Source organism: Amphiura filiformis, chromosome 6 (genome assembly GCF_039555335.1).
Source record: "Amphiura filiformis chromosome 6, Afil_fr2py, whole genome shotgun sequence".
NCBI lineage: Eukaryota > Metazoa > Echinodermata > Ophiuroidea > Amphilepidida > Amphiuridae > Amphiura > Amphiura filiformis.
In genome coordinates, this window is record NC_092633.1 from 56,745,158 (window position 1) to 56,764,738 (window position 19,581).

General features: G+C 38.6%; 2 protein-coding genes across 2 annotated transcripts in view; one reads left to right on the forward strand and one right to left on the reverse strand.

Annotated features, from left to right (window-relative positions):
- LOC140155696 (replication factor C subunit 4-like) overlaps positions 1-19,581 on the reverse strand; it is a 443,685-nt gene that overhangs the window by 233,202 nt on the left and 190,902 nt on the right. The window lies entirely within an intron of this gene.
- Positions 6,618-19,581, forward strand: part of LOC140155690 (protein timeless-like) — a 33,456-nt gene continuing 20,492 nt past the window's right edge. The window contains exons 1-6 of the mRNA XM_072178619.1: positions 6,618-6,888; positions 15,494-15,593; positions 16,224-16,318; positions 16,950-17,011; positions 18,288-18,468; positions 19,248-19,372. Of these exons, the coding sequence (XP_072034720.1) occupies positions 15,494-15,593; positions 16,224-16,318; positions 16,950-17,011; positions 18,288-18,468; positions 19,248-19,372 (563 nt within the window). The 5' untranslated portion in view covers positions 6,618-6,888. The remainder of the gene's footprint in view (positions 6,889-15,493; positions 15,594-16,223; positions 16,319-16,949; positions 17,012-18,287; positions 18,469-19,247; positions 19,373-19,581) is intronic.

Consider the following 19,581-nt stretch of genomic DNA (forward strand, 5'->3'; position numbering starts at 1 on the left):
TAAATTTATAAAATTTACTTCGAGGACTGTTATATCTCCAAAATGTGAAAAATATCAAATTGTAATAATTTGTCATAAAATTTGTATTATATCGTGAATTTCATAAAATGAAAATTATTTGATATCAGAAAGACATTCTTCTTATTCAGAATGCAATTCGATAGGTCTGATGTGCTCTCATGTCCCACAACTAATGCTGTCGAAACGTTCAAAACGCTCATTCCAGTTCCCTTAATCAGGTTTGGTAATTAATCAAAACCAATTGAAGAAATTTACTTGCTGACATTTTCGTCAGTGAATCATTGACTTTTTCGAAGCTTGCTGTTGTTGTGATGATCCCTGGCAACAGCTGATGACTCACTCTGGCTTTAATGAAGTTAATCTTCATTACAACATATACGTACACTACCTTCCGGGCACCATTTTACAAACAAAAATTTGGTTGCCCTCACAGCCAATATCAGCTAATATCTTCATGGAATGGTTATAGAGCACTACGCCATGCCATCATCATCATCATTCCCATCAATATCAGTCGGCTGCGGAGCAGGTGACTACAAGATATCATGCTGTTGCGATCTTGGACAGGCGAAACAATTTTGTTTGGCTGCAGCATCCCTTCAGTATCTCCCATAGGAGGTGCTGGACATATATTGCGAGTACAGTGTTTCCGCTTCCCATGTGGTGGAATATAAAGGGCCAGGCATATTCTTTCACAGGCTCGTCGTCTGCCACGCAGTATAATGGTCGAGAAATTTGAGTTGATGGCAACTCTGGCAACCAGTGGAGTGGTGTTGGTCAGATTGTATAGATTGTCTCATTTGGAATCCGATCCACACGCTTGGTGTTTAACAGGCACTGTAGCAAGATGTTGCAAAGGCATTGATCTTGTTGTCCGTGTCCTTAGTGATTACCCATGACTCGCACCCGTACAAAAACACAGTAACACAGGTTGTCTCAAACAGCTTGATTTTTGTTTCGATTGGCAGGGATGGGCTTCTCCAAAGGCGTCCAGTTTCCAGAATACTGACCAGGCTATAGTGTTTTCTTCTTTTTAGGTCTCCAACACTAGAGCCCATCTTGGAACCAAAGTACACTAACCCTGAAGTCTGTGACATGGTTGATGGTACTACCATAGACTTCAAGTGCTGGCTGAGAGTTACAGTTTGCAGTCATATATTCTGTCTTAGGTGCACTGATGACAAAACCTAGATCTGTTGCTGCAGTTGCCGTCCTAGTAAGCTATGACTGGGCCCGGGCTATGGCAGATCCCAACAAGGCAATAGCATCAGTGAAATCCAGGTCATTCAGCATCCTAACAGGATTCCTCCTTGACCGAAACAATAATATTCCAGCGTCAATTCCAGAAGTGGATTTCTTCAGTCGGTAGTCTATCAGGACAATGAACAGGAATGGTGCCAAAACATTACCCTGAAGCACTCCAGTTGTTACTATTTTTTGTGATTTTATGTGATTATATACGTCCATATATAAAATGACCTGTAAAAAACGTGATACCACAATTTGAGACCACTACCTACCTAGCAGTGATCTAGAGGGTCCAACTACCTATGGTGTCAAACCTTGTATGTAGTGGGGGATGAACGAACTCCTTATTTAGGGCCTCTGTGTGACCTTGCTCCTGGACTACCTGGAAAGGCTCGGCGAACTTCCATCTACCATGACAGCACTATATTGGAGTCCTTGTATAGGGCACCTGAATGGCATTGACCCCCGGGCATTGACCACAACCTTTGGTATTCCATAATGCCGCAGCACTGAAAACATGACGGACCCGTAGATGGAATTATTACCACAAAAGTGACTGTCATGGGAAGTTGGTACTCCTTGGAGCCTTCCATGATCCTCTTCAAAATGTGTATTTTGCAATTTGCTGAGCACAGCTGCGTCCTGATCTAAAGCCAGTCTGGTTTCTTATCAGTTAAGGATCAATGTGAGGTCGAATCCTGTTCGGAAGAATCTTGGTGTACACTTTTGCAGCAATAGACATAAACGAAATACCACCGTAGTATGTCATGAGAACGAGGTCGCCTTTCTTTGGTAGAGGAATGGTTACATTTGTGACTCATTGACGTGGCAGTGTCAGCATTGAGAATACTTCCATATTACAGAATACAGAATTTGAGAATCATTATCAATCAGTCCCCTCCTCCCTACAGAGCTTCAGAAATCAGAGCACAGTCCAATGCTATTGCCTTGTTGGCATGGCAGCTATTGCATGTATTGCTTCGACTACTTCTTCACGAGTTAGGGGCTTAGTGAAAATAGGAAGATCTTCAACAGCTGGTGCAGGAAGATCTGAAGCTGCTGTGCCGCTGCCGTTGTAAGGAATGAACTAAAATATTCCTTCCACTCTTCAAGCAGTTCACTGCTTCACTGGTTTCAAGCTGGTGTTCAAGTTCCACCACCTCATCCCTTTCAAGTTTAAGTCTGATGGTCTGATACCCAACTTGGCAGTCCGCGTGGCTCTTGCTTTCCAATCACTTTATCAGCAACTACACGATCCGATGTTTCAAAGGTCTCAAACCTATCAGAGATGGGCGAGGTGTGATCTAAAGACCTGGAATCTGTTTTATAGCTCCAGCTGAAACGCCTCCTTTGAATCAGGATCTTGCAACTTCTTCCAGTTGAATTTTGGTCTCTTGCAAGGTTTTCCTTTGCTTGTTCGCAGACTGGTATCTAGACGGATATACTCACAATACGATTATCAGAATCCACTTCTACTGAGTTATATGCTCCACAGTTGTGGAGAAAATTTGCCAATAATTTACTGTTTATGAGAATGCGATTTAACTGAGTATGGGGAGTATGGGTTGATATAGCTGGATGGGTCCAAGTCCAGAGACGGTTCCTGGGTTGGGGTCATCTTAGTTGGGCCGGTCTGAGATTGTACTCCTGGCGAATGTTGACCAGATGTTCACCATTTTCATTGGTTGAATCATGGTAGCAGTATAGGCCAATGACCAAAGGATCAAAGATGACTATCTGTTCCTATTCTGGCATTAAAATCGCCGAGGATGAGATGGGTGTTGTGCCTTTTTTTTATACCGACCAGGTGATCAGATCATAGAGATGAGTAGAATTCGCCCTTGTTAAAAGATGTTGAGCACTCGGTGGGTGCATACAACAGTGATGCTTCAGTAGCTGAGGGTTACCATGGAATGTTACACAAATAGTACCCCAAAAAACCCGCATTTGGAAGTCTTTTGGAAACGTTATGTGGACGACATTCTTGATTCAGTTAAAAAAGACACTGCCGAAACTTTTCCTGAACACTTAAATCAAGTCGATACCACCGCCAGCATTAAATTCACAAGGAAGAAGAAAACCACCAAATGTTTTTTAGACACCCTTATAGTCCGTAAACCTGACAACTACATCAAACTCGTGGTTTATAGGAAAAAGACCCACACATACCAAATACTTATCTTTCATGTCCCATCATGCACTTCCCAAGAAAAGATGTTCTAACTTTACTTGACAGGAAAGACAGAATAGCAATTGTAACGGAAGAAGTGGATCCGATCATCCTAAAGACAAACAAGATCCATTTTCAAAATGGATATATTTTTTTTAAATTTCTTAAAAGAACTCAGCTATAGCAGAGACCCTATAGAACTAGGGTCTGTGCTATTATTGACCAGTGCAGCCAGGGCTACTATGAAATCATGGGGGAGGGGGTCAAAATTTGTACAGTGAGAGAGAGAGATAGGAAAGCAAGATGGATTAAAGAATCAATTCAAATCTGGAGGAGGGGGCGAGGAATTATGAACAGAGACGAGGGGATCTATAATCTAAGTCATGTGTATGATTCACTGTTGGAAACTGCTAACAAGACTAACATCGCTACCGGAAGTGACATAACTTCCCGCCAGTCATCCGCTGTTGGATCATCACAACAGCAGTGAGCTTCAAAAAAGTCGGTGGTTCACTGACATGACTGACGAGACTGTCGGCGAGAAAATAGTAAGTTTCTAGTTCAATTGGTTTAGACAAATCAAAAACTCTTTAGGATATACCATGAGTTTCTATTCTACACATTATTACGATTTGTGCATGCTCTAGTACCCCATATGATGTTGCTATACGCTGGCGAAGTTACGTAATAATCGGATTAACTACAAAAAAGCAATAGGTGAAATTTTTTTTTGAATATACCGCGCTGCACTGATACTTTCACGCGGTACCTCTGCATCGAACAATATCAGACTGCCCCTTGTCTACAGAGAACTAGCAGATCTCGCCTATCTGCTAATATAAAGGTTTTGGTGGCTCTGAAAAGAGCCGTTTGCTGAAGACTACCCCTTGTCTACAGAAACAAGCAGATCTCGCCTATCTGCTGATTTTGTAAGTTTTGGTGGCTCTGAAAAGAGCCGTTTGCTGAAGACTGCCCCTTGTCTACAGAAACAAGCAGATCTCGCCTATCTGCTGATTTTGTAAGTTTTGGTGGCTCTGAAAAGAGCCGTTCACTGAAGACTGCCCCTTGTCTACAGAAAACAAGCAGACCTCGCCTATCTGCTAAATTAAAGGTTTGTAGGCGATGCCTACACTACCTTGAAATTAAATACACTAATTAGCGGCCATTGCTGTTTTATGTGGATATGTTTTACTGCATTTTATAAGTAACGATTTTTAAATCGTAAATTAAAATTGTGATATATTTAATTTTGAGAATTTACAATTATATAAAGGAACACATTTAGCCCATTCACCTAAGATCCAGGTGCTTGTATAGAATATTCAATCACCGTGTCTATAACACAATGCATATTTATTTATTTATTTATTATTTATTTGGCAAAATTGACAACAATACAGAAAATAACAAATATGCAAACAATCATCATCACAAGAAACACACAACCAAGTCAATGAGCCAGGATAACCCATAAAGTTGGCTAAATATGCCAACTTATTTCCAATGGGGTCCATATGTAAACTTTCTTAATCTGTGTCAATAATAGAGTATTGATTCCAATATAATTGAATACATTTTGAGTTTGTACTTTACCAATGAGCGATCTAGCTATCGATTTCTAGCCAATCAGATAGGACTCCTTTTCTTGCGTTCGGTGAAATACCAATCGCCCGTCGCTCACCAACGGAGTATGGAGCTGTATGGAAAAAATATTTATAATATAGGGTGTTGACACTGTGACTCATATGATAGTCGTATGGTGTAAATGATATGCTTAGCCTGAGTCGCTCGGCCTATCTCGAACAAAATCGCCATGCGTAGCTATTGAAAAACGAGAGGATTCGCCGTACTATCACGGCAATTTTTGACACGAAGATATAGGGATGATGACGCTGTGCGGTATAACGTGGAGAAGCAATAGATTACGCAACGCATTGTTCCTTTGTGCTGATTTGATTTGTCGACAAGCTATTCATCGAGAGGTAGGCCTACCTTTTGTTCAGGACAAAAGGGTTCCGCCATTAAATCGGTAACTGACCTGAGTTTTGTGTATAACGCTTTACAGGGCAGGCTATTGCTACTGTGATCAAAAGAATGTCATGTGAAAGCGTCCACTTGAGTGAGAGGTAGGGTAGACTGGAGTAAAATGGGACACAGGGTAAAATGGGACAGTGATTTTCGGAAATACTTTTATACCTTAAAATAGTCACATTTTGCCCATTTTGCAACAATAGAACTTTATATGATATAATGTCTATTTATATTTCCAACCAATTAAAAGTACCATTCTTCATTAAACAGAAATGTTTTTTCATGTGTAAGCAGTGCCAGAGGTCACGACTTGAGGCTAAATATCTGAATCAATTGCCCGGATTAGTGTTTCTCAAATTAAAAAATAACTTCTAAGCCACCTTCAATTAAATAAGACAAAAATTGTTACCTTTTTCTTCGAAAATTATAAGAAAAGTTTTCTTTTAGAAATGTGCCAAATTGGGGTAAAATGGGACGCCATTGATTTACTGTGTGCTAACTCGCACTGCCCCATCTTGCCCCAACAAAAAATCCCACAATGGCATCCCATTTTGTTTAGCTGTCCCATTTTACCCCAGCTTCTTTACAGCAACAATTTCGCAGCGGGGTAAAATGGGACGCCTTAAAGACTCCTCAATAAAATAATGAAGCCGGAGGCCGACGGGCACCATTTTTTTTTTGTGGTTCCCCCTCAAGACCACAAAAAATTTCGTGTTCCCCCTAAATTTACCCATCCCCCCTGCCATAAATAACGATCGCTCCCTTAGTGCTGCAATGAAGATCTAGTAAAGTAAGGGTCCCACTTACCCCACTGCCCCACTTACCCATCTTACCCTATGTGCTAGCTTGTGCTCCCGGAGTCCAGGCTTGTGCTGTATATTTACATATTGTATTTTTATATAAACCTATATTAATACACACCTTTGTGAGGGCCACCTTAATTTAATACGTAATTCAAACCCGACCGCACTGCGTGTTTTCAGTCTACATGTTTTCTCTATCAACGTGAGACCCGATTCACGTGTACAGAATACTTTCTGGTAACACCTGAAATAACACCCAACTGGGTGTATTTGGCTAATTGATGCGCCGCATGTACTCACGCTGAAATAGCGCAGCAGTGTCTGGTTGGGCGGATATTTTTTATTATTGGGCGTGCATTTGGGGCTTCAAGTACCGACTGATGTTGATCACCGTCATCAGGTAAATTATGTGATCAAGACTGTCCGATGCCATGATCAAGGAAAAACTAAACAATAGTTCAAAATGAGTGCTCGAGTTGATGTTGAAATTACATTGAATCCCAATAGATGATCACAGATCACTTATATTGGATAGCATTATAGCATTCCCGGATAGCATTAAAGGAAGTTTCGATCAAAGTTGGCACGTACTAAAAGTAAACAACAACAAGAAAGGTAAGCTTAGGCCTTAAAATGAATACAATTAGGTATGATATGAATGATACTAGTTAAGTATGTATTTTGATTTACATTTGTTTTAATGTATCGTTTTTTAAAGTAGCATGGGCGCATGGATCAGGTAAGCCTCATTTTCTCCCAATTTTTGAAGGAAAACGGTATGGAAATGTTATTTAAACTTGCTAACAATGTTCAGAATGTTGGGTACATGTATGTATGAATCATACTCGGGCATGATCGTTGATTTATGCAACAACGATCATGCCCTCAATCCTATGAATGAACCCCTAAATTATTATTTAAAAGGGCATTTTTATTTAATTATTACTTGTCTCACACTTCCAATAATTGGAATTCACTTCCGACTGTGAGCCCTGACTGTGCGAGTTCCAAGAACATGATTGAAGAAGTGTTGTATAATATATGTTTATATTTATTTGATGTGTATTTACGTACATTCTTAGCCGTCGGTGTAAATGATTGCAAATTACACATTTGACATCATTTTCACCACAAAATATGATATGAAAACACAAGCAGCACTGGCGTAGTGTGGGTCATCATATTGGGGGGGGGCACCGACCATGATTGGGGCTACCGAATCTGGTTGGGGAGGGGGGCACAAGATGTTTTTTGGCCATTTTCCAATGGGATTTTTATAATTTTGCAATCGAATGCCCCTATGACGCTACGCCACTGACTGAACACAGCTGTTATATAAGCAATCACAGACGACATACAGGCAGTGACACAGGTTGAGGTTTCTGAAGTGAGTATTTTACTAGACTGCAAACTTGCCAAAACATTATACTGTAGGGCACCATGTTGGCACTTTCTACAACTTGAGAACAAGTCCTCAAACATTTAAAATTTGTACATATTGTAGTTATTAAGTGCTTGTCTGAAACATCTGGCTACACACATGCACATACTGACAAAAAATTTCTTGCAGATTGAGATTAGTTTGTGTTGCAAAAATATCGACAATTTTTTTATTTCATTCCGGTACACCAGAACTATAGAACCTAATTGCAATGCAGCAAGCAGAATCTTGGACAACTATACTTTTTTACCACATGGAATAGCTCAAATCTATCATGGTAACAGAATGCTCGCATATAAACTCGCAAACGCAAAACCGGAATCAACTGAAATTTTGGGAATAAGAATTTTTTTCTTGAAAATATCATCATATATCAACTAAATAATGTTAAAAAGAGGATTCTAGGATCATGAAATAATCCTTTTAAAATTTTTATGAGCCTGCTAAAAAAAGTATGATTTGTACATTTTGTAGTATATGTATACGTTCCATAGCATGATTAGCGCCCATGCTCAAATTCTGTCTGTCTGTCGGCATGACGTACGACGTCACTTGCGATAAGGGTTTTCTTTAAGCATTTTGCTGAAGGGTATTTTCAATTCTTTTTACCCTTTCAATTGTGATTTTTTCCTCTGAAGGAGTCAAAAACATTGCCCAAGGGGTATTTAATTTTTATAATATTATTTTTTTTTTTTTTTTAAACAATTATGTGTGTTTTTGGAGCCATAGGCGTAGATCCCGATGGGGGTGGGGGCTTTCCACAATATTTTGCCAGGGGGGATGGTCCATACAATCATCCCCCAATGTTGACACCTATTGGTTTCTGACCAAATTAACCTCATATTTGGTCATTTTATCTCCAAAAGTGCACGTCATTTTTCGCGCGAATTTATTCCACTTTTGCACCATATAATTCAACAGTTTAAAATGGCAAATTTTTTTGTACCATAAACTTATTCTTTCTCCAAAAGGTGCTGGATTCACTATACTTCAAGACATTTTATCCACCCCCCCCTCCCAGTCAAAAAGAAATCTACGGCACTGTTTGGAGCAGTGGTGGATCTAGAGCAGTCGGAAGGGGTTGGGGCAATTTTAGAAGAAAATAATATTTAAAAACGCCCCCTGAGAAGTAAGAAACTTTTGCAAAATGAAGGCCTAATTGAAGCAATTTGGTGGATCATTTTGGCAATATTAATGTGTAAAATGTTAGTTTAAAAAGCCGAACATTTGTGAAATGAGCAGTCCATGGAGTCTTTCGTGGACGGCAAGTTTTCCCTATTATGGTAGGCCTACCCTTACCAAAGGTCGAGGCCTTATCTAAGCCTCGACTTAGCCTCAGAAAATAAGCCTCATGAATAGCCTCATATCCTTAGCCTCGTCTTAGCCTTACCTTAGCCTCACCTTAGCCTGAAAATTAGCCTAATTATGCAAATTAGATAAGCCTCAAATAATTAGCCTCAAATAATTAGCCTCAAATAATTAGCCTCAAATCATTAGCCTCGCATTATTAGCCTCGTAATATTAGCCTCGTAAATATCTAGCCTCGTCTTAGCCTTACCTTAGCCTCACCTTAGCCTGAAAATTAGCCTAATTATGCAAATTAGATAAGCCTCAAATAATTAGCCTCAAATAATTAGCCTCGTAATATATTAGCCTCGTAAATAACTAGCCTCGTCTTAGCCTTATCTTAGCCTCGTCTTAGCCTGAAAATTAGCCTAATTATTTAAATTAGTTAAGGGCGTACTACACCCATATATTGGTTTGATTGGTCTAAAAAAATATTTTATCATTTCAAGCTAGGCGATATATGCACTGATCATGTGAAATAAAAAAAATATGAAAAAACATCGTGAAAGTGTGTCCTTTTCACCTATTTGTCTTAAAGTTGACTGGTTGTTAAGGACGCTACCACGTAGTCTCCGTCACAACCGGTTTCTGCCGTTTCTAACATTCATCGATATTCACGTATACAGTATTAGACTTGCTACCAGTCCAAAATACGACCTGCCTATGTATGTTTAGGGCTGACACGTCAATTTGTATTACCAATAGGAAATACACAGGTCAGACATTTGAGAATAATAATTCTTTAAGATTTGGTAAAAAAATTGTAGCCGCCTCATTAATATGCTACCTAATCAAAAATTTTGTTGAAATAAAATTAAGGATCGAATGCGTTTTAGTGTCAAAAAAGGCAAAATTACCGTCAAACTTTCGCCGAATTCTGCACCCTTGTGAAGCCCTCCGCGGGTGCACAGTTAAATCGGAATAAAAATATCCGACCTTTGCGATCAAAAAAAAACAACAAATTACAACTTTGGACCATGTTTGGACATACTATAGGCAAAAAAAACACTATTGCCAAATAATATAGAATAGAACATTTGACATCAACTTGACAAACTAATGAAGAAAATGTGCTCCATAAACATTAGGTAAGTGCACAAAACAATTCCTATTCAAATGCGTGTATAAAACTGAACAGGGCCGGACGGCTACAAGACTACCGCGATAAGTTCAAAGTTGCCAGATTCAAACATGAGCATGTATGCCTAGCACCTTCTCTTGGTAAAATCCCTGATAAAATCAAGATTGTGACCGTCGTGTTATTAAAATTGAATTTTAAGCGTTGGAACTTAACACAAAAGACCATACTGGTATGCTCTCCCGAAAGACCCCCTCCATTTTTTGGATTCGCAGCTCCAAAAGACCCGTGACCAAAATAGAGCTATAGGCGCAGGCGCAGGCATACGTAAACACGGAAACTTGACAATTTCAGCTCTAAGACCTACATCGCTCGATCATTCTTCACATGTCTGGTTTTTTTTCAGGCGTTATTCACCCAGAAAGCCAAGAAAGACCCAATTTTGACTATTCGCAGCTCCAAAAGACCACCTTTTATATTTATTGGCAGCTCCAAAAATGATCGCTTTCCGGCCTGTAGGCCTACCCCGGTATGCCGTCAGCACCCCCGGGAGCTCAGTCCCCGGCCCCTCCTAAATTCTGGGGAAGCATACCCCAGGAGCATACCCACCAGAAATGTATGTTGTGCCCCCCCTCCCGTGAAGTGGCGTCATGGGGATCATGGGCGTAGCTAGGACTTTTTAAGGGGGGGCAAAGGAGTGAAAGGGTAAACCCTCATTCAAGGGGGAAATCTTTAACTAAACAAAATAGGCTCAAAAGTACAAAAAAGACCCTAGTAAAATTCTTCAGGGCGACCGCATCCAAAGGGGGGGGGGCGAACTTTCCACAGGGGGTGGGGGTAGCTTCCCCCATTGCCCCCCCAATATGTACGGCACTGAACGTATGAGAAATTTGCTCATTTCCGCAAATTAAGACATTTTAAATGGTAGGCCCTAATAAAGTGAGTAGAAAAAGTGAATAATAAATAAGAGTAGACCTATTACACCCCATAGATATTGGCCAATGTCAATGCACATGTGCACGTGGCATCACTCTGCTACCGGTATTTCTTTTGTGCCAGAAGAGGCATTTTAAAGGAGTATATTAATACTTGGCTTTTGCAATAATATAGGCCCACGTGCCAAAACTTGCTTGCCCCTTCTCGGCCTGCCTAAAAGTATACGGTTGCCATGTAGGCCTAGGGGACAATGTTTTGGTAGGCCTATGTCGATAGAGGGGGTTGGCATGTCAAAGTGGGGAGGACAAAGATTTGTTGGCATGGGAAAAGAAGTTCACCACCCCAGATGGCGAGTTGCGATAATATAAACTTAATCAGCGGTGAAAAGCACGAGTATAGGCCTACAATTCCATAAAATAATAGGCGAGGCCTACATTTTAAAGGTAACACGGAAAAATGAAAGTTAAAGGTTATAGCCCGGGCAGTCATATAATTAAAATATTAGATGATGAAATAAGCATGATAAGGGGCTCACTGGGGGATTTCCAAATGGTGTAGGCCTACCAACTGAATTTCTTATAATCTTACCCCTTCCCGGTCCCCGGCCTTCATAATCATAATCGCCTTTGTTGTCCCTGTTTGTTGTTATAGTAGGCCTATTAGTGGTTTAGCCAAACGCTGAGTATTAAAGACAAAATCTCATCCCGGGAAAAAATCATCAGACATTTTACACGAATCTGATTACTAGCGGGATAAGCCTATGATAGGCCACCTACATTATATCGGGCTTCAACTTTGTCAATTGGCCTACTGCTGTTAGGATCCTATGCCAAATACATTTCAAAAATATTAAATGACAATTTAAATGACTTATCCTTCACTTTTAGACATTTATAAACAATTTTAATTTTTCACACTTTGCTGGGATTTGATCTTAAAAATACCTAAATATATACCAAACTCGGCAACTCGTATAACGCAATGGATTGTGGGTGAACACTTGTCAAAATTGTCTTGTGTCAAAATTCGGCTACCGTATATCGTGCAGAACTCTATGGAAATATACACAATATTTGATTTTTTTGCCTTGGATAGCGACAATCATAGGTAAGTTACAAATGATATAACTCCGCTTAAAATATGCTATCACTGTATCAATTTTGGAGTTCCTAGTTGAAATGGGTTAGAAAACAAAAGGTAAAATAGTTACCAAAATCGCAAATATAAGCTTAACGCACTTACGAAATATGGTGGGTATAGGTGACGAGAAATGCAATTTTTTTCAACATTGCTGCAGTATGGTTGTGGTAACCTGTTACCTATGGCTTAATTAAGTTTCAGTGAAATAATGTCGCTTGTTAAAAATACAAAATATAGCTCAACATTGAAAATAGAAGCATTTTAACCAGTTCGTTTTTGATAGATGTGGAGCACTGAAAATCACCAAGTTCATGAAGCCATCAGGAACCACTTATTCCCATTTTACATATCAACATTATTTCTCTAATGCGTTAGCAACACATATCCAAAATTTTAACGAAATCCGTTGATAGCAAGCTTTCCAAAATGAAGTGAATTTAAAACATCAGTGATGTACCACCTTTTGGCTTCTACCTTCAAAAGCATGTAAGCTACATTGATACCGATGCCACCAATAGAACGAGAAGATTTGCCCTTCATTTTGCATACCACTATGTCCAATTTTTTTTTCTCATTTCTTCACAAAATGCAAAAAACCCGTAAAAAAGTGCGATGGGTGTAGTACCCCCTTAAGCCTCGCAATATTTAGAGGCTAAGCTAAGACAAGGCTAATAATTTGAGGCTATTTTACGAGGCTAAACATTACATGCATGCAGGGACGGTTTGGCTATTTATTGATCCAGCTAGGTGATAAGTGTTACTGATATTTTTGGGGTGTTATGAAGTGGGGGTAGGGTTATTTGGTGAGTTGCATTTGGAGAGTTCCAATATGGTGAGTTGTCAATTGGAAAATCCAACTATGGTGAGTCATTTGGTAAGAGTTCCAATATGGTGCAAGTTGTCACCTTGAGCATACTAGTATTGGAAAGTTTTATTTGTAAAGTTGGGATATGGTGTGCTGTCAATGTTATGGGACAGTTGTATTTTGAAGTGGGGAGGGGGTAATTTGTAGAGTTGTCACCTTTAGCGTATTGGAAGAGTTTATCTTTATGACACGTACACCATATCCCAATGTCACCAAACAACTCTTTTAATATGCTGAAGGTGACAACTCACCATAAGAACTCTCAAAATGACCATCCCCCACTTAAAAGTACAAACATCCCCATATACCACATGTCCACATCTCAACTTTTACCAAATAGAACTCCCGCATATAACTCTTTCAAATCGGGTGTAGGTGAAAACTCACCACACTTGAACTCTCCAGATGACCCTCCCCCACTTCAAAGTAGAAACATCTCCAATACATTGACATATTGCATGCACACCACTTCATCCCAACTAATAACATAACACTTCCAATATGACAACCTATCATATTTCATTATTTGAACTTTCCCAACAACATTAACTCACCATATTTGAACTCTCTAAATAACCCACCCCCAATTTAAAGTACAAACATCCCCAAACATCAATTAACATAACACCCTAACAACATCAGTGCAGTAACACGTTTTCACCAGGGTCAGCCAGCATCAAACTGCAGTATACATGTCTGCAGACTACAATACATGCATGTCTGCTGAATTCGACAACCTCAAAAAGCCCATATTTCCTGATGAAAAAGAAGCAATAAAATACATACTTTGAAACTTACGAAAAGCTGATTTTTCTTCCAGAGATATGGTTGCCATGCTCCCCATGAACTAGGCACCAGTAAAAAAGCCTAAAATACCCTTTAAACTGTTAATTTTTCAAAATTATTGGCAATTCTGAGCAGCATACAGTAGTCTGCTCCTGACAGTTGGTGACCTCTGACCTATCATGTGACCATATTTTTGAGGCTAATAATAGCCTCAAAAAGTTGAGGTTAATTTTAGCCTCAAAATTAAAGCAGGCCAAGACGAGGTTAATTTTTTAGCCTCAAAAACATTTCAGGCTAAGACGAGGTTAATTTCTTAGCCTTGTCACCAATAAGGTTAATTTCTTAGCCTCGATGGCTAAGTTGAGGTTAATTTTTAGCCTCAAAAGATATCGAGGCCAAGTTGAGGCTAAGGTAAGGCTTATTTAGCCTCGACTTATGGTAAGGGATATAAATTGTGTTAAACATAAATTGGCAAATGTCGAAAGCAGAAGTGAAAGTGGCCATTTGTTTATCAACTACGCAGGGTGATGTTCCCCCCTAGAACATGTAGAACTTGAAAATATTTGCAAAATGAAGACCTAATTGAAGCGATTTGGTGACAGTTGAAAAGCCGAAAATTGTGAAATGACGGTCCATAAAGCCTTTTGTTGTCACGTTTTCCCCATTAGACCTATAAATTGTGTTAAACATAGGGCCTAAATTGGCAAATGTCGAAAACAGAAGCGAAAATGGTCAGAAAAAAGGACAATTTGCAAGATTTCAAACTGACACTAAACAATTTTAGAGACTCGCAATCACTAAAACATACATGGATCGATGCTGACAAAATGTGATGGGCCCTACATATCGAGAGTAGGTGATCGTAAATGCCAAAAGCCGAGAATAAATGCACAATATCGGTTGTTTCTCTATTCAAATCTTGCAATATCTGAACGTGTACGTTTTCATGATTTTGTACGCCTTGGACTTTGGGACTATGGATTTGAAGGAGTCAGAAAAGGGCCTGAACGCGTAAATACGCGTGTTTTGTGCGTTAAAGTAAACCCTGCTTGCGATAGATCGCTTCTTCCCATTGGTTGCTTTTGCTGAGATTTGGCTGTTCCATCTGGCCCCCTCAGACATGAAGGGGACTCACAAAGGGGAAATCTCGATTTCTTTTCAGGGAAATCAACTTTAAATAATAACCAAAGATAAGGCAAATTGGTATTTTGTGTGCTGAGAAAATTGACTTGAACTGAAAGGCCCTGTACAAACCAATAGGGATTTCGCTAGATGGAACAGCCCAGACCAAGAGAATATTAATTTAGCGTCCACTAGTCACAACTATATTGTCGATTTTCACCCTGATGGGATACGTTGAAGCAGCTGTTTGGCTCGTGTATATATGCGGCTTCTTTAAGCATGTGCATACACCAGCGCTTTGAACAAACGCTAGTGATTTCAGGCCATGTCCATTGAAATGTGCACTGTGCTGATACATCAAAATACATGTACATCAAATCTTGGATCATCTTTCGGGTTAGAATTTCAATCACAGTGTATAGACTGCCTAATCATCCACCTCATGACTTGTACTGGATGCATGAAGTTTTCAATTTTGTATGATTTGGTTGTAATTTTGTTACAGATGGAGTGGCTGATTATGCCAAGCAACAGCCTTCGGGTGACTGCATCCAAAATGGGCTACATGAAGGATGAGGTTTATATCATTGGAGATGAGTGCCAAGGTAAGGAGACTGTATAAGGCCAAGTAAAATAAAAAACATGAATATTGTCCCCACCCTTGGGAACCAGTCCTAGAAATTTTAATTGAATGAACACAGCTGTCAACAGCGTGATGATTCTCTGTGTACACTGTGTGATGAATGCCCGCGTATGCGTAATGCGGAAGTGAATCAAACCTTGCCAACTCACTCATGATTGGTTAGTAATATTTTCATTATTGTATCCATATTGGCTAAGGGAATTGTACTGATACTGAAACATGTTTTGGTCTCAAAGTCTCAAAGCTCTCAAGGCAAGATTTGTAAAATCGTGAGATATGGAAAAAAAAGAAATGCAGAATTTTTTTTATTTCAAATTTTTTTTTTTTTTTTAGTTTTTCCAGAAAATTTCGGCAAAAATCAAGATTTTTTTTCTTCAAATACCATGAAAAAGTCGGGAATAAAAAAAAAAAATCGCATTTCGCATTTGTTTCCAAACCACTCGTGAGCTTTGAGACAAACCATTATTTTTTTTGGCCTTATCAAGCTTATATAATTGATCATTTCACCTGTAGTTGTATATGTATAGAGTAACAATGTTAATGATTTGCAGACACTTGGGAGTAATGAAAATTTATATCTCTTTCGTTACAGCTGCTTTGGAAGAACTTCTTCACAATCTTCAACATGAAGATACCGTCTCTCGTTCATTACGTCGAGAAATTGCAAGCAGTACACTTGTAGAGTGTGTAAGTACAACATATTAATAAGTAGTCACTAAGTGTTAAAATGATTACGTCACAATACACACTTCTAAATATGTGTTCATGAGACCAATATTTACATGTACTGTGAGGAATTTTTGAACACTACAGGCTTGATTATTATATCACAATTGAAAAAAAAAATTAAATTTGCTAATAAAGCCTAACGTATTGTATTCCAAAAATCTGCCAATTTTTATGTCATCTACACACATGCATATTTTTGCAGTGACATGCATTGCCACAGCATTCACTTGATCCACATAAGCCATATTGTTGTTCCAGGAAGTAAAATTGGTAAGTGTTCTATATAAGACACTATTACCATATATCCGTCATATTGGTAATAAATATTCATTAGACACTATTCATTAATATTCATTAGAAACTATATTCATTAGATACTATAAACAATTTGTGAAGTTTGGAATTAAATCAAAATACTGGACTTACTATTTTTAGCAAAGCTTCATGTACTACAACTGGATGACTGAAAACATTCATCAATAAACAATTTGTATTCATGACTCTAAATGGTAATAGTTATTAACATTTGAAGGGAAAGATACTGCTTACATTAATTATAATGATTTGTTTTGTATGATTGAATTTTCAGGACCTGTTTCCAATCTTGAATGCAGCAGTAAATGATGCATCCATCAGTTATCTTGTTATCCAGTGAGTGAGCTCTGAATGCAAAATACCTATATCATGTTGTGACCCATCACATCAAAACCGACCACTTCGCGGCTGGCTTCATTTTCAGATAACAATGAAAGAAGATGAGAAATTTTTTTTTTTTAATCAAAAGAAATTTGAGCTTGTTTTTCTTCTTAAACATTTTTACTGTATCTGATTTCAACAAGTATGGTGTCATTTTAAAGCTAAAAAACAGCAGTTTATCCTAGTGTTTAAATCTCTTTTCATTTCTGAAGCCAAGTGGTTGGGTTCGATTTACTTTGAAAAATTTGCGTAGCAATAAATTTATTTTTAGCGCAATCTTATTTAGGCAATGTTCTTATAATATTAGTATTAACATTGTAAAAAATTGCTATACAAGCTGAAATTTGTGTAGCAGGTTGTCCAAAATGGGGAGCATTTTGCTCCACGACAGCAGTTAAATTGAACCAACTTGGTTTTGATGTGATGGGTCTTATATGTAGTCAAGGCTGAACACAATCTTTGGGGTCATATTCATTCTGAGATAGGAAATCAGATATACTTGTTTTGCTTTTACACATATGCATAAAAGATAAATGCAAAAGGAAAGTGCAAGGCATCACTCATGCGAGTGAACCGATTCTGATGTCTATCATTACAGCAAGGCTATGACATGTGGACTGAAGGCGTCCTGCCCAGGCACATAGTCAGAATATTTGTCCAAAATGTGGACCTTTTCCCTAAATGAATGCACTAACCTGCAAAAAGTGGACTCTCCTAACAAATGACTTTAATTTATGAAGAAAGGAGGCGGCCTGTATGCCTCACCCTAGCAGGGTGTAATTTATGACATGCGAGACACAATCAATATGCAAGGACCAGAAAAATAAATGATGCAAGCGCCTCAATCGGTAATCGGAAACTTCACCAAGTCCAGATTTTGTTGGCTCTTTAAATTTGATTTAAATTGTTTAATGTGAAAAAAGTGATCCCTTTGTTAATTTCCTTCTGTATAATTTGGACCTTCCTTTGTACGTTTTATATTTTTTCCCTGAAAAGTGAACCTTTTGCACCCTTTGACATAATTAACATGAAAATATTATTGATTCGCAATATTTGATATTTCATGTTAATTATGTCACACACCCCTGGCTATGTATCTGGCCTTACTAATTGAAGATCCACTATGCTTTTTATTGATCGGTATGAACTGTTCCATTTTTGGGTAGACAAAACTTTCAGTGCAAAGAAATAATGTAACTTGCAGCTTAATTGTATTTTTTTAAATCCACAGAGTGTTGTCAAATCTGACATTACCAATGGCTGTTATCATGCCAGTCAAGCATCAAATGACACCGCAGGATTGGGCGAAACGTCGCGGAGTTCAGCATATGGAAAGCGCCATCAAGAGTCTATGTGCTGATGCACAGATCACCAACATTCTTGTCAACCATATCAAGAATAACATTAAAAAAGTAAGTATATTTGAAACAACGCTCAAGTATGAGACTTCTCTGCCATTACTGTGAGGTTAGGATAAGGCTAAGAGTTAGGTTTTTGGTTAGTTTTTAGGTTAGGGTGAGGATACTGGTTAGGATTCAACAATCCAAACATTTGCCTAAAATTTGGTATCCTTGTAAAAAAAAGAGGAAATTTTCCAGGCTACAAGAAAATATCGATACAGGAGGTGGGCAAGAGCCCAAGAATGGGGGGATGTACCACAGGGTTTTCATTGGCATAACTGGTGAGTTTTCTACAAATCTCGCTACAGCCCCAATTTTGTTGCATTAGTTATACTGATGTAACATTGAACTGTACACACAAATAGGAGCATGGTTCTCATAACATTGATTATGAATTGGCAGAGTGTTTATTTTCTTGGGGGAAGTAGGGGAGGTGAGAACACAGAGAGTAGTCGACTTCAATTGCGACATCAAATTCAGTTTATAACTAAGGATTAGCATAACACGGTAGTCAACTTCCAAACAAATTATGAATTCAACCTTTACGCCATCACATCTACATGATTCAAATAGCCATTATGAACTCGACTTTTAATTGCATGTTCATTTACACTGCAAAAATCTAGTTTGTATTCGACAAAGTTTGCTCTGGGTTATCATTAGAAACGTTCAAACCATGACGACCCTCTTTACACACTAACAAGGTCAAGTTCAAATTGGACTAAAGTTGACTTCAGGCTCTTTGTACAATAACATTCTTACTAATACTTAAAATCGGCTTTTATCTACAGGCTGGAAAAGTTACAATGCAAAAGACCAACTTAGGCATGATTCTAGAAATCATTGCTTTTATTCGCAATGTCCTTCATGCAGATGATATCCGACCTGGCAGTACCAATGGAGATACAATCATTAGGTAAGTAGTAGATCTGCAACCATATAGAAAACTTTACTCAAGATAGAATCCACCTGTGTTCCATCCCACTTATGTCAGACAGGATTCAATATTTTATTTGATTGATCGTTACGGTATATTTAACAAAATTAACTGGGAAGGGGCACCAATTAATTAGATGCTGCTTAATCTGATTTCAATCATTATTATGTTTTGATGAATCCAAGTGT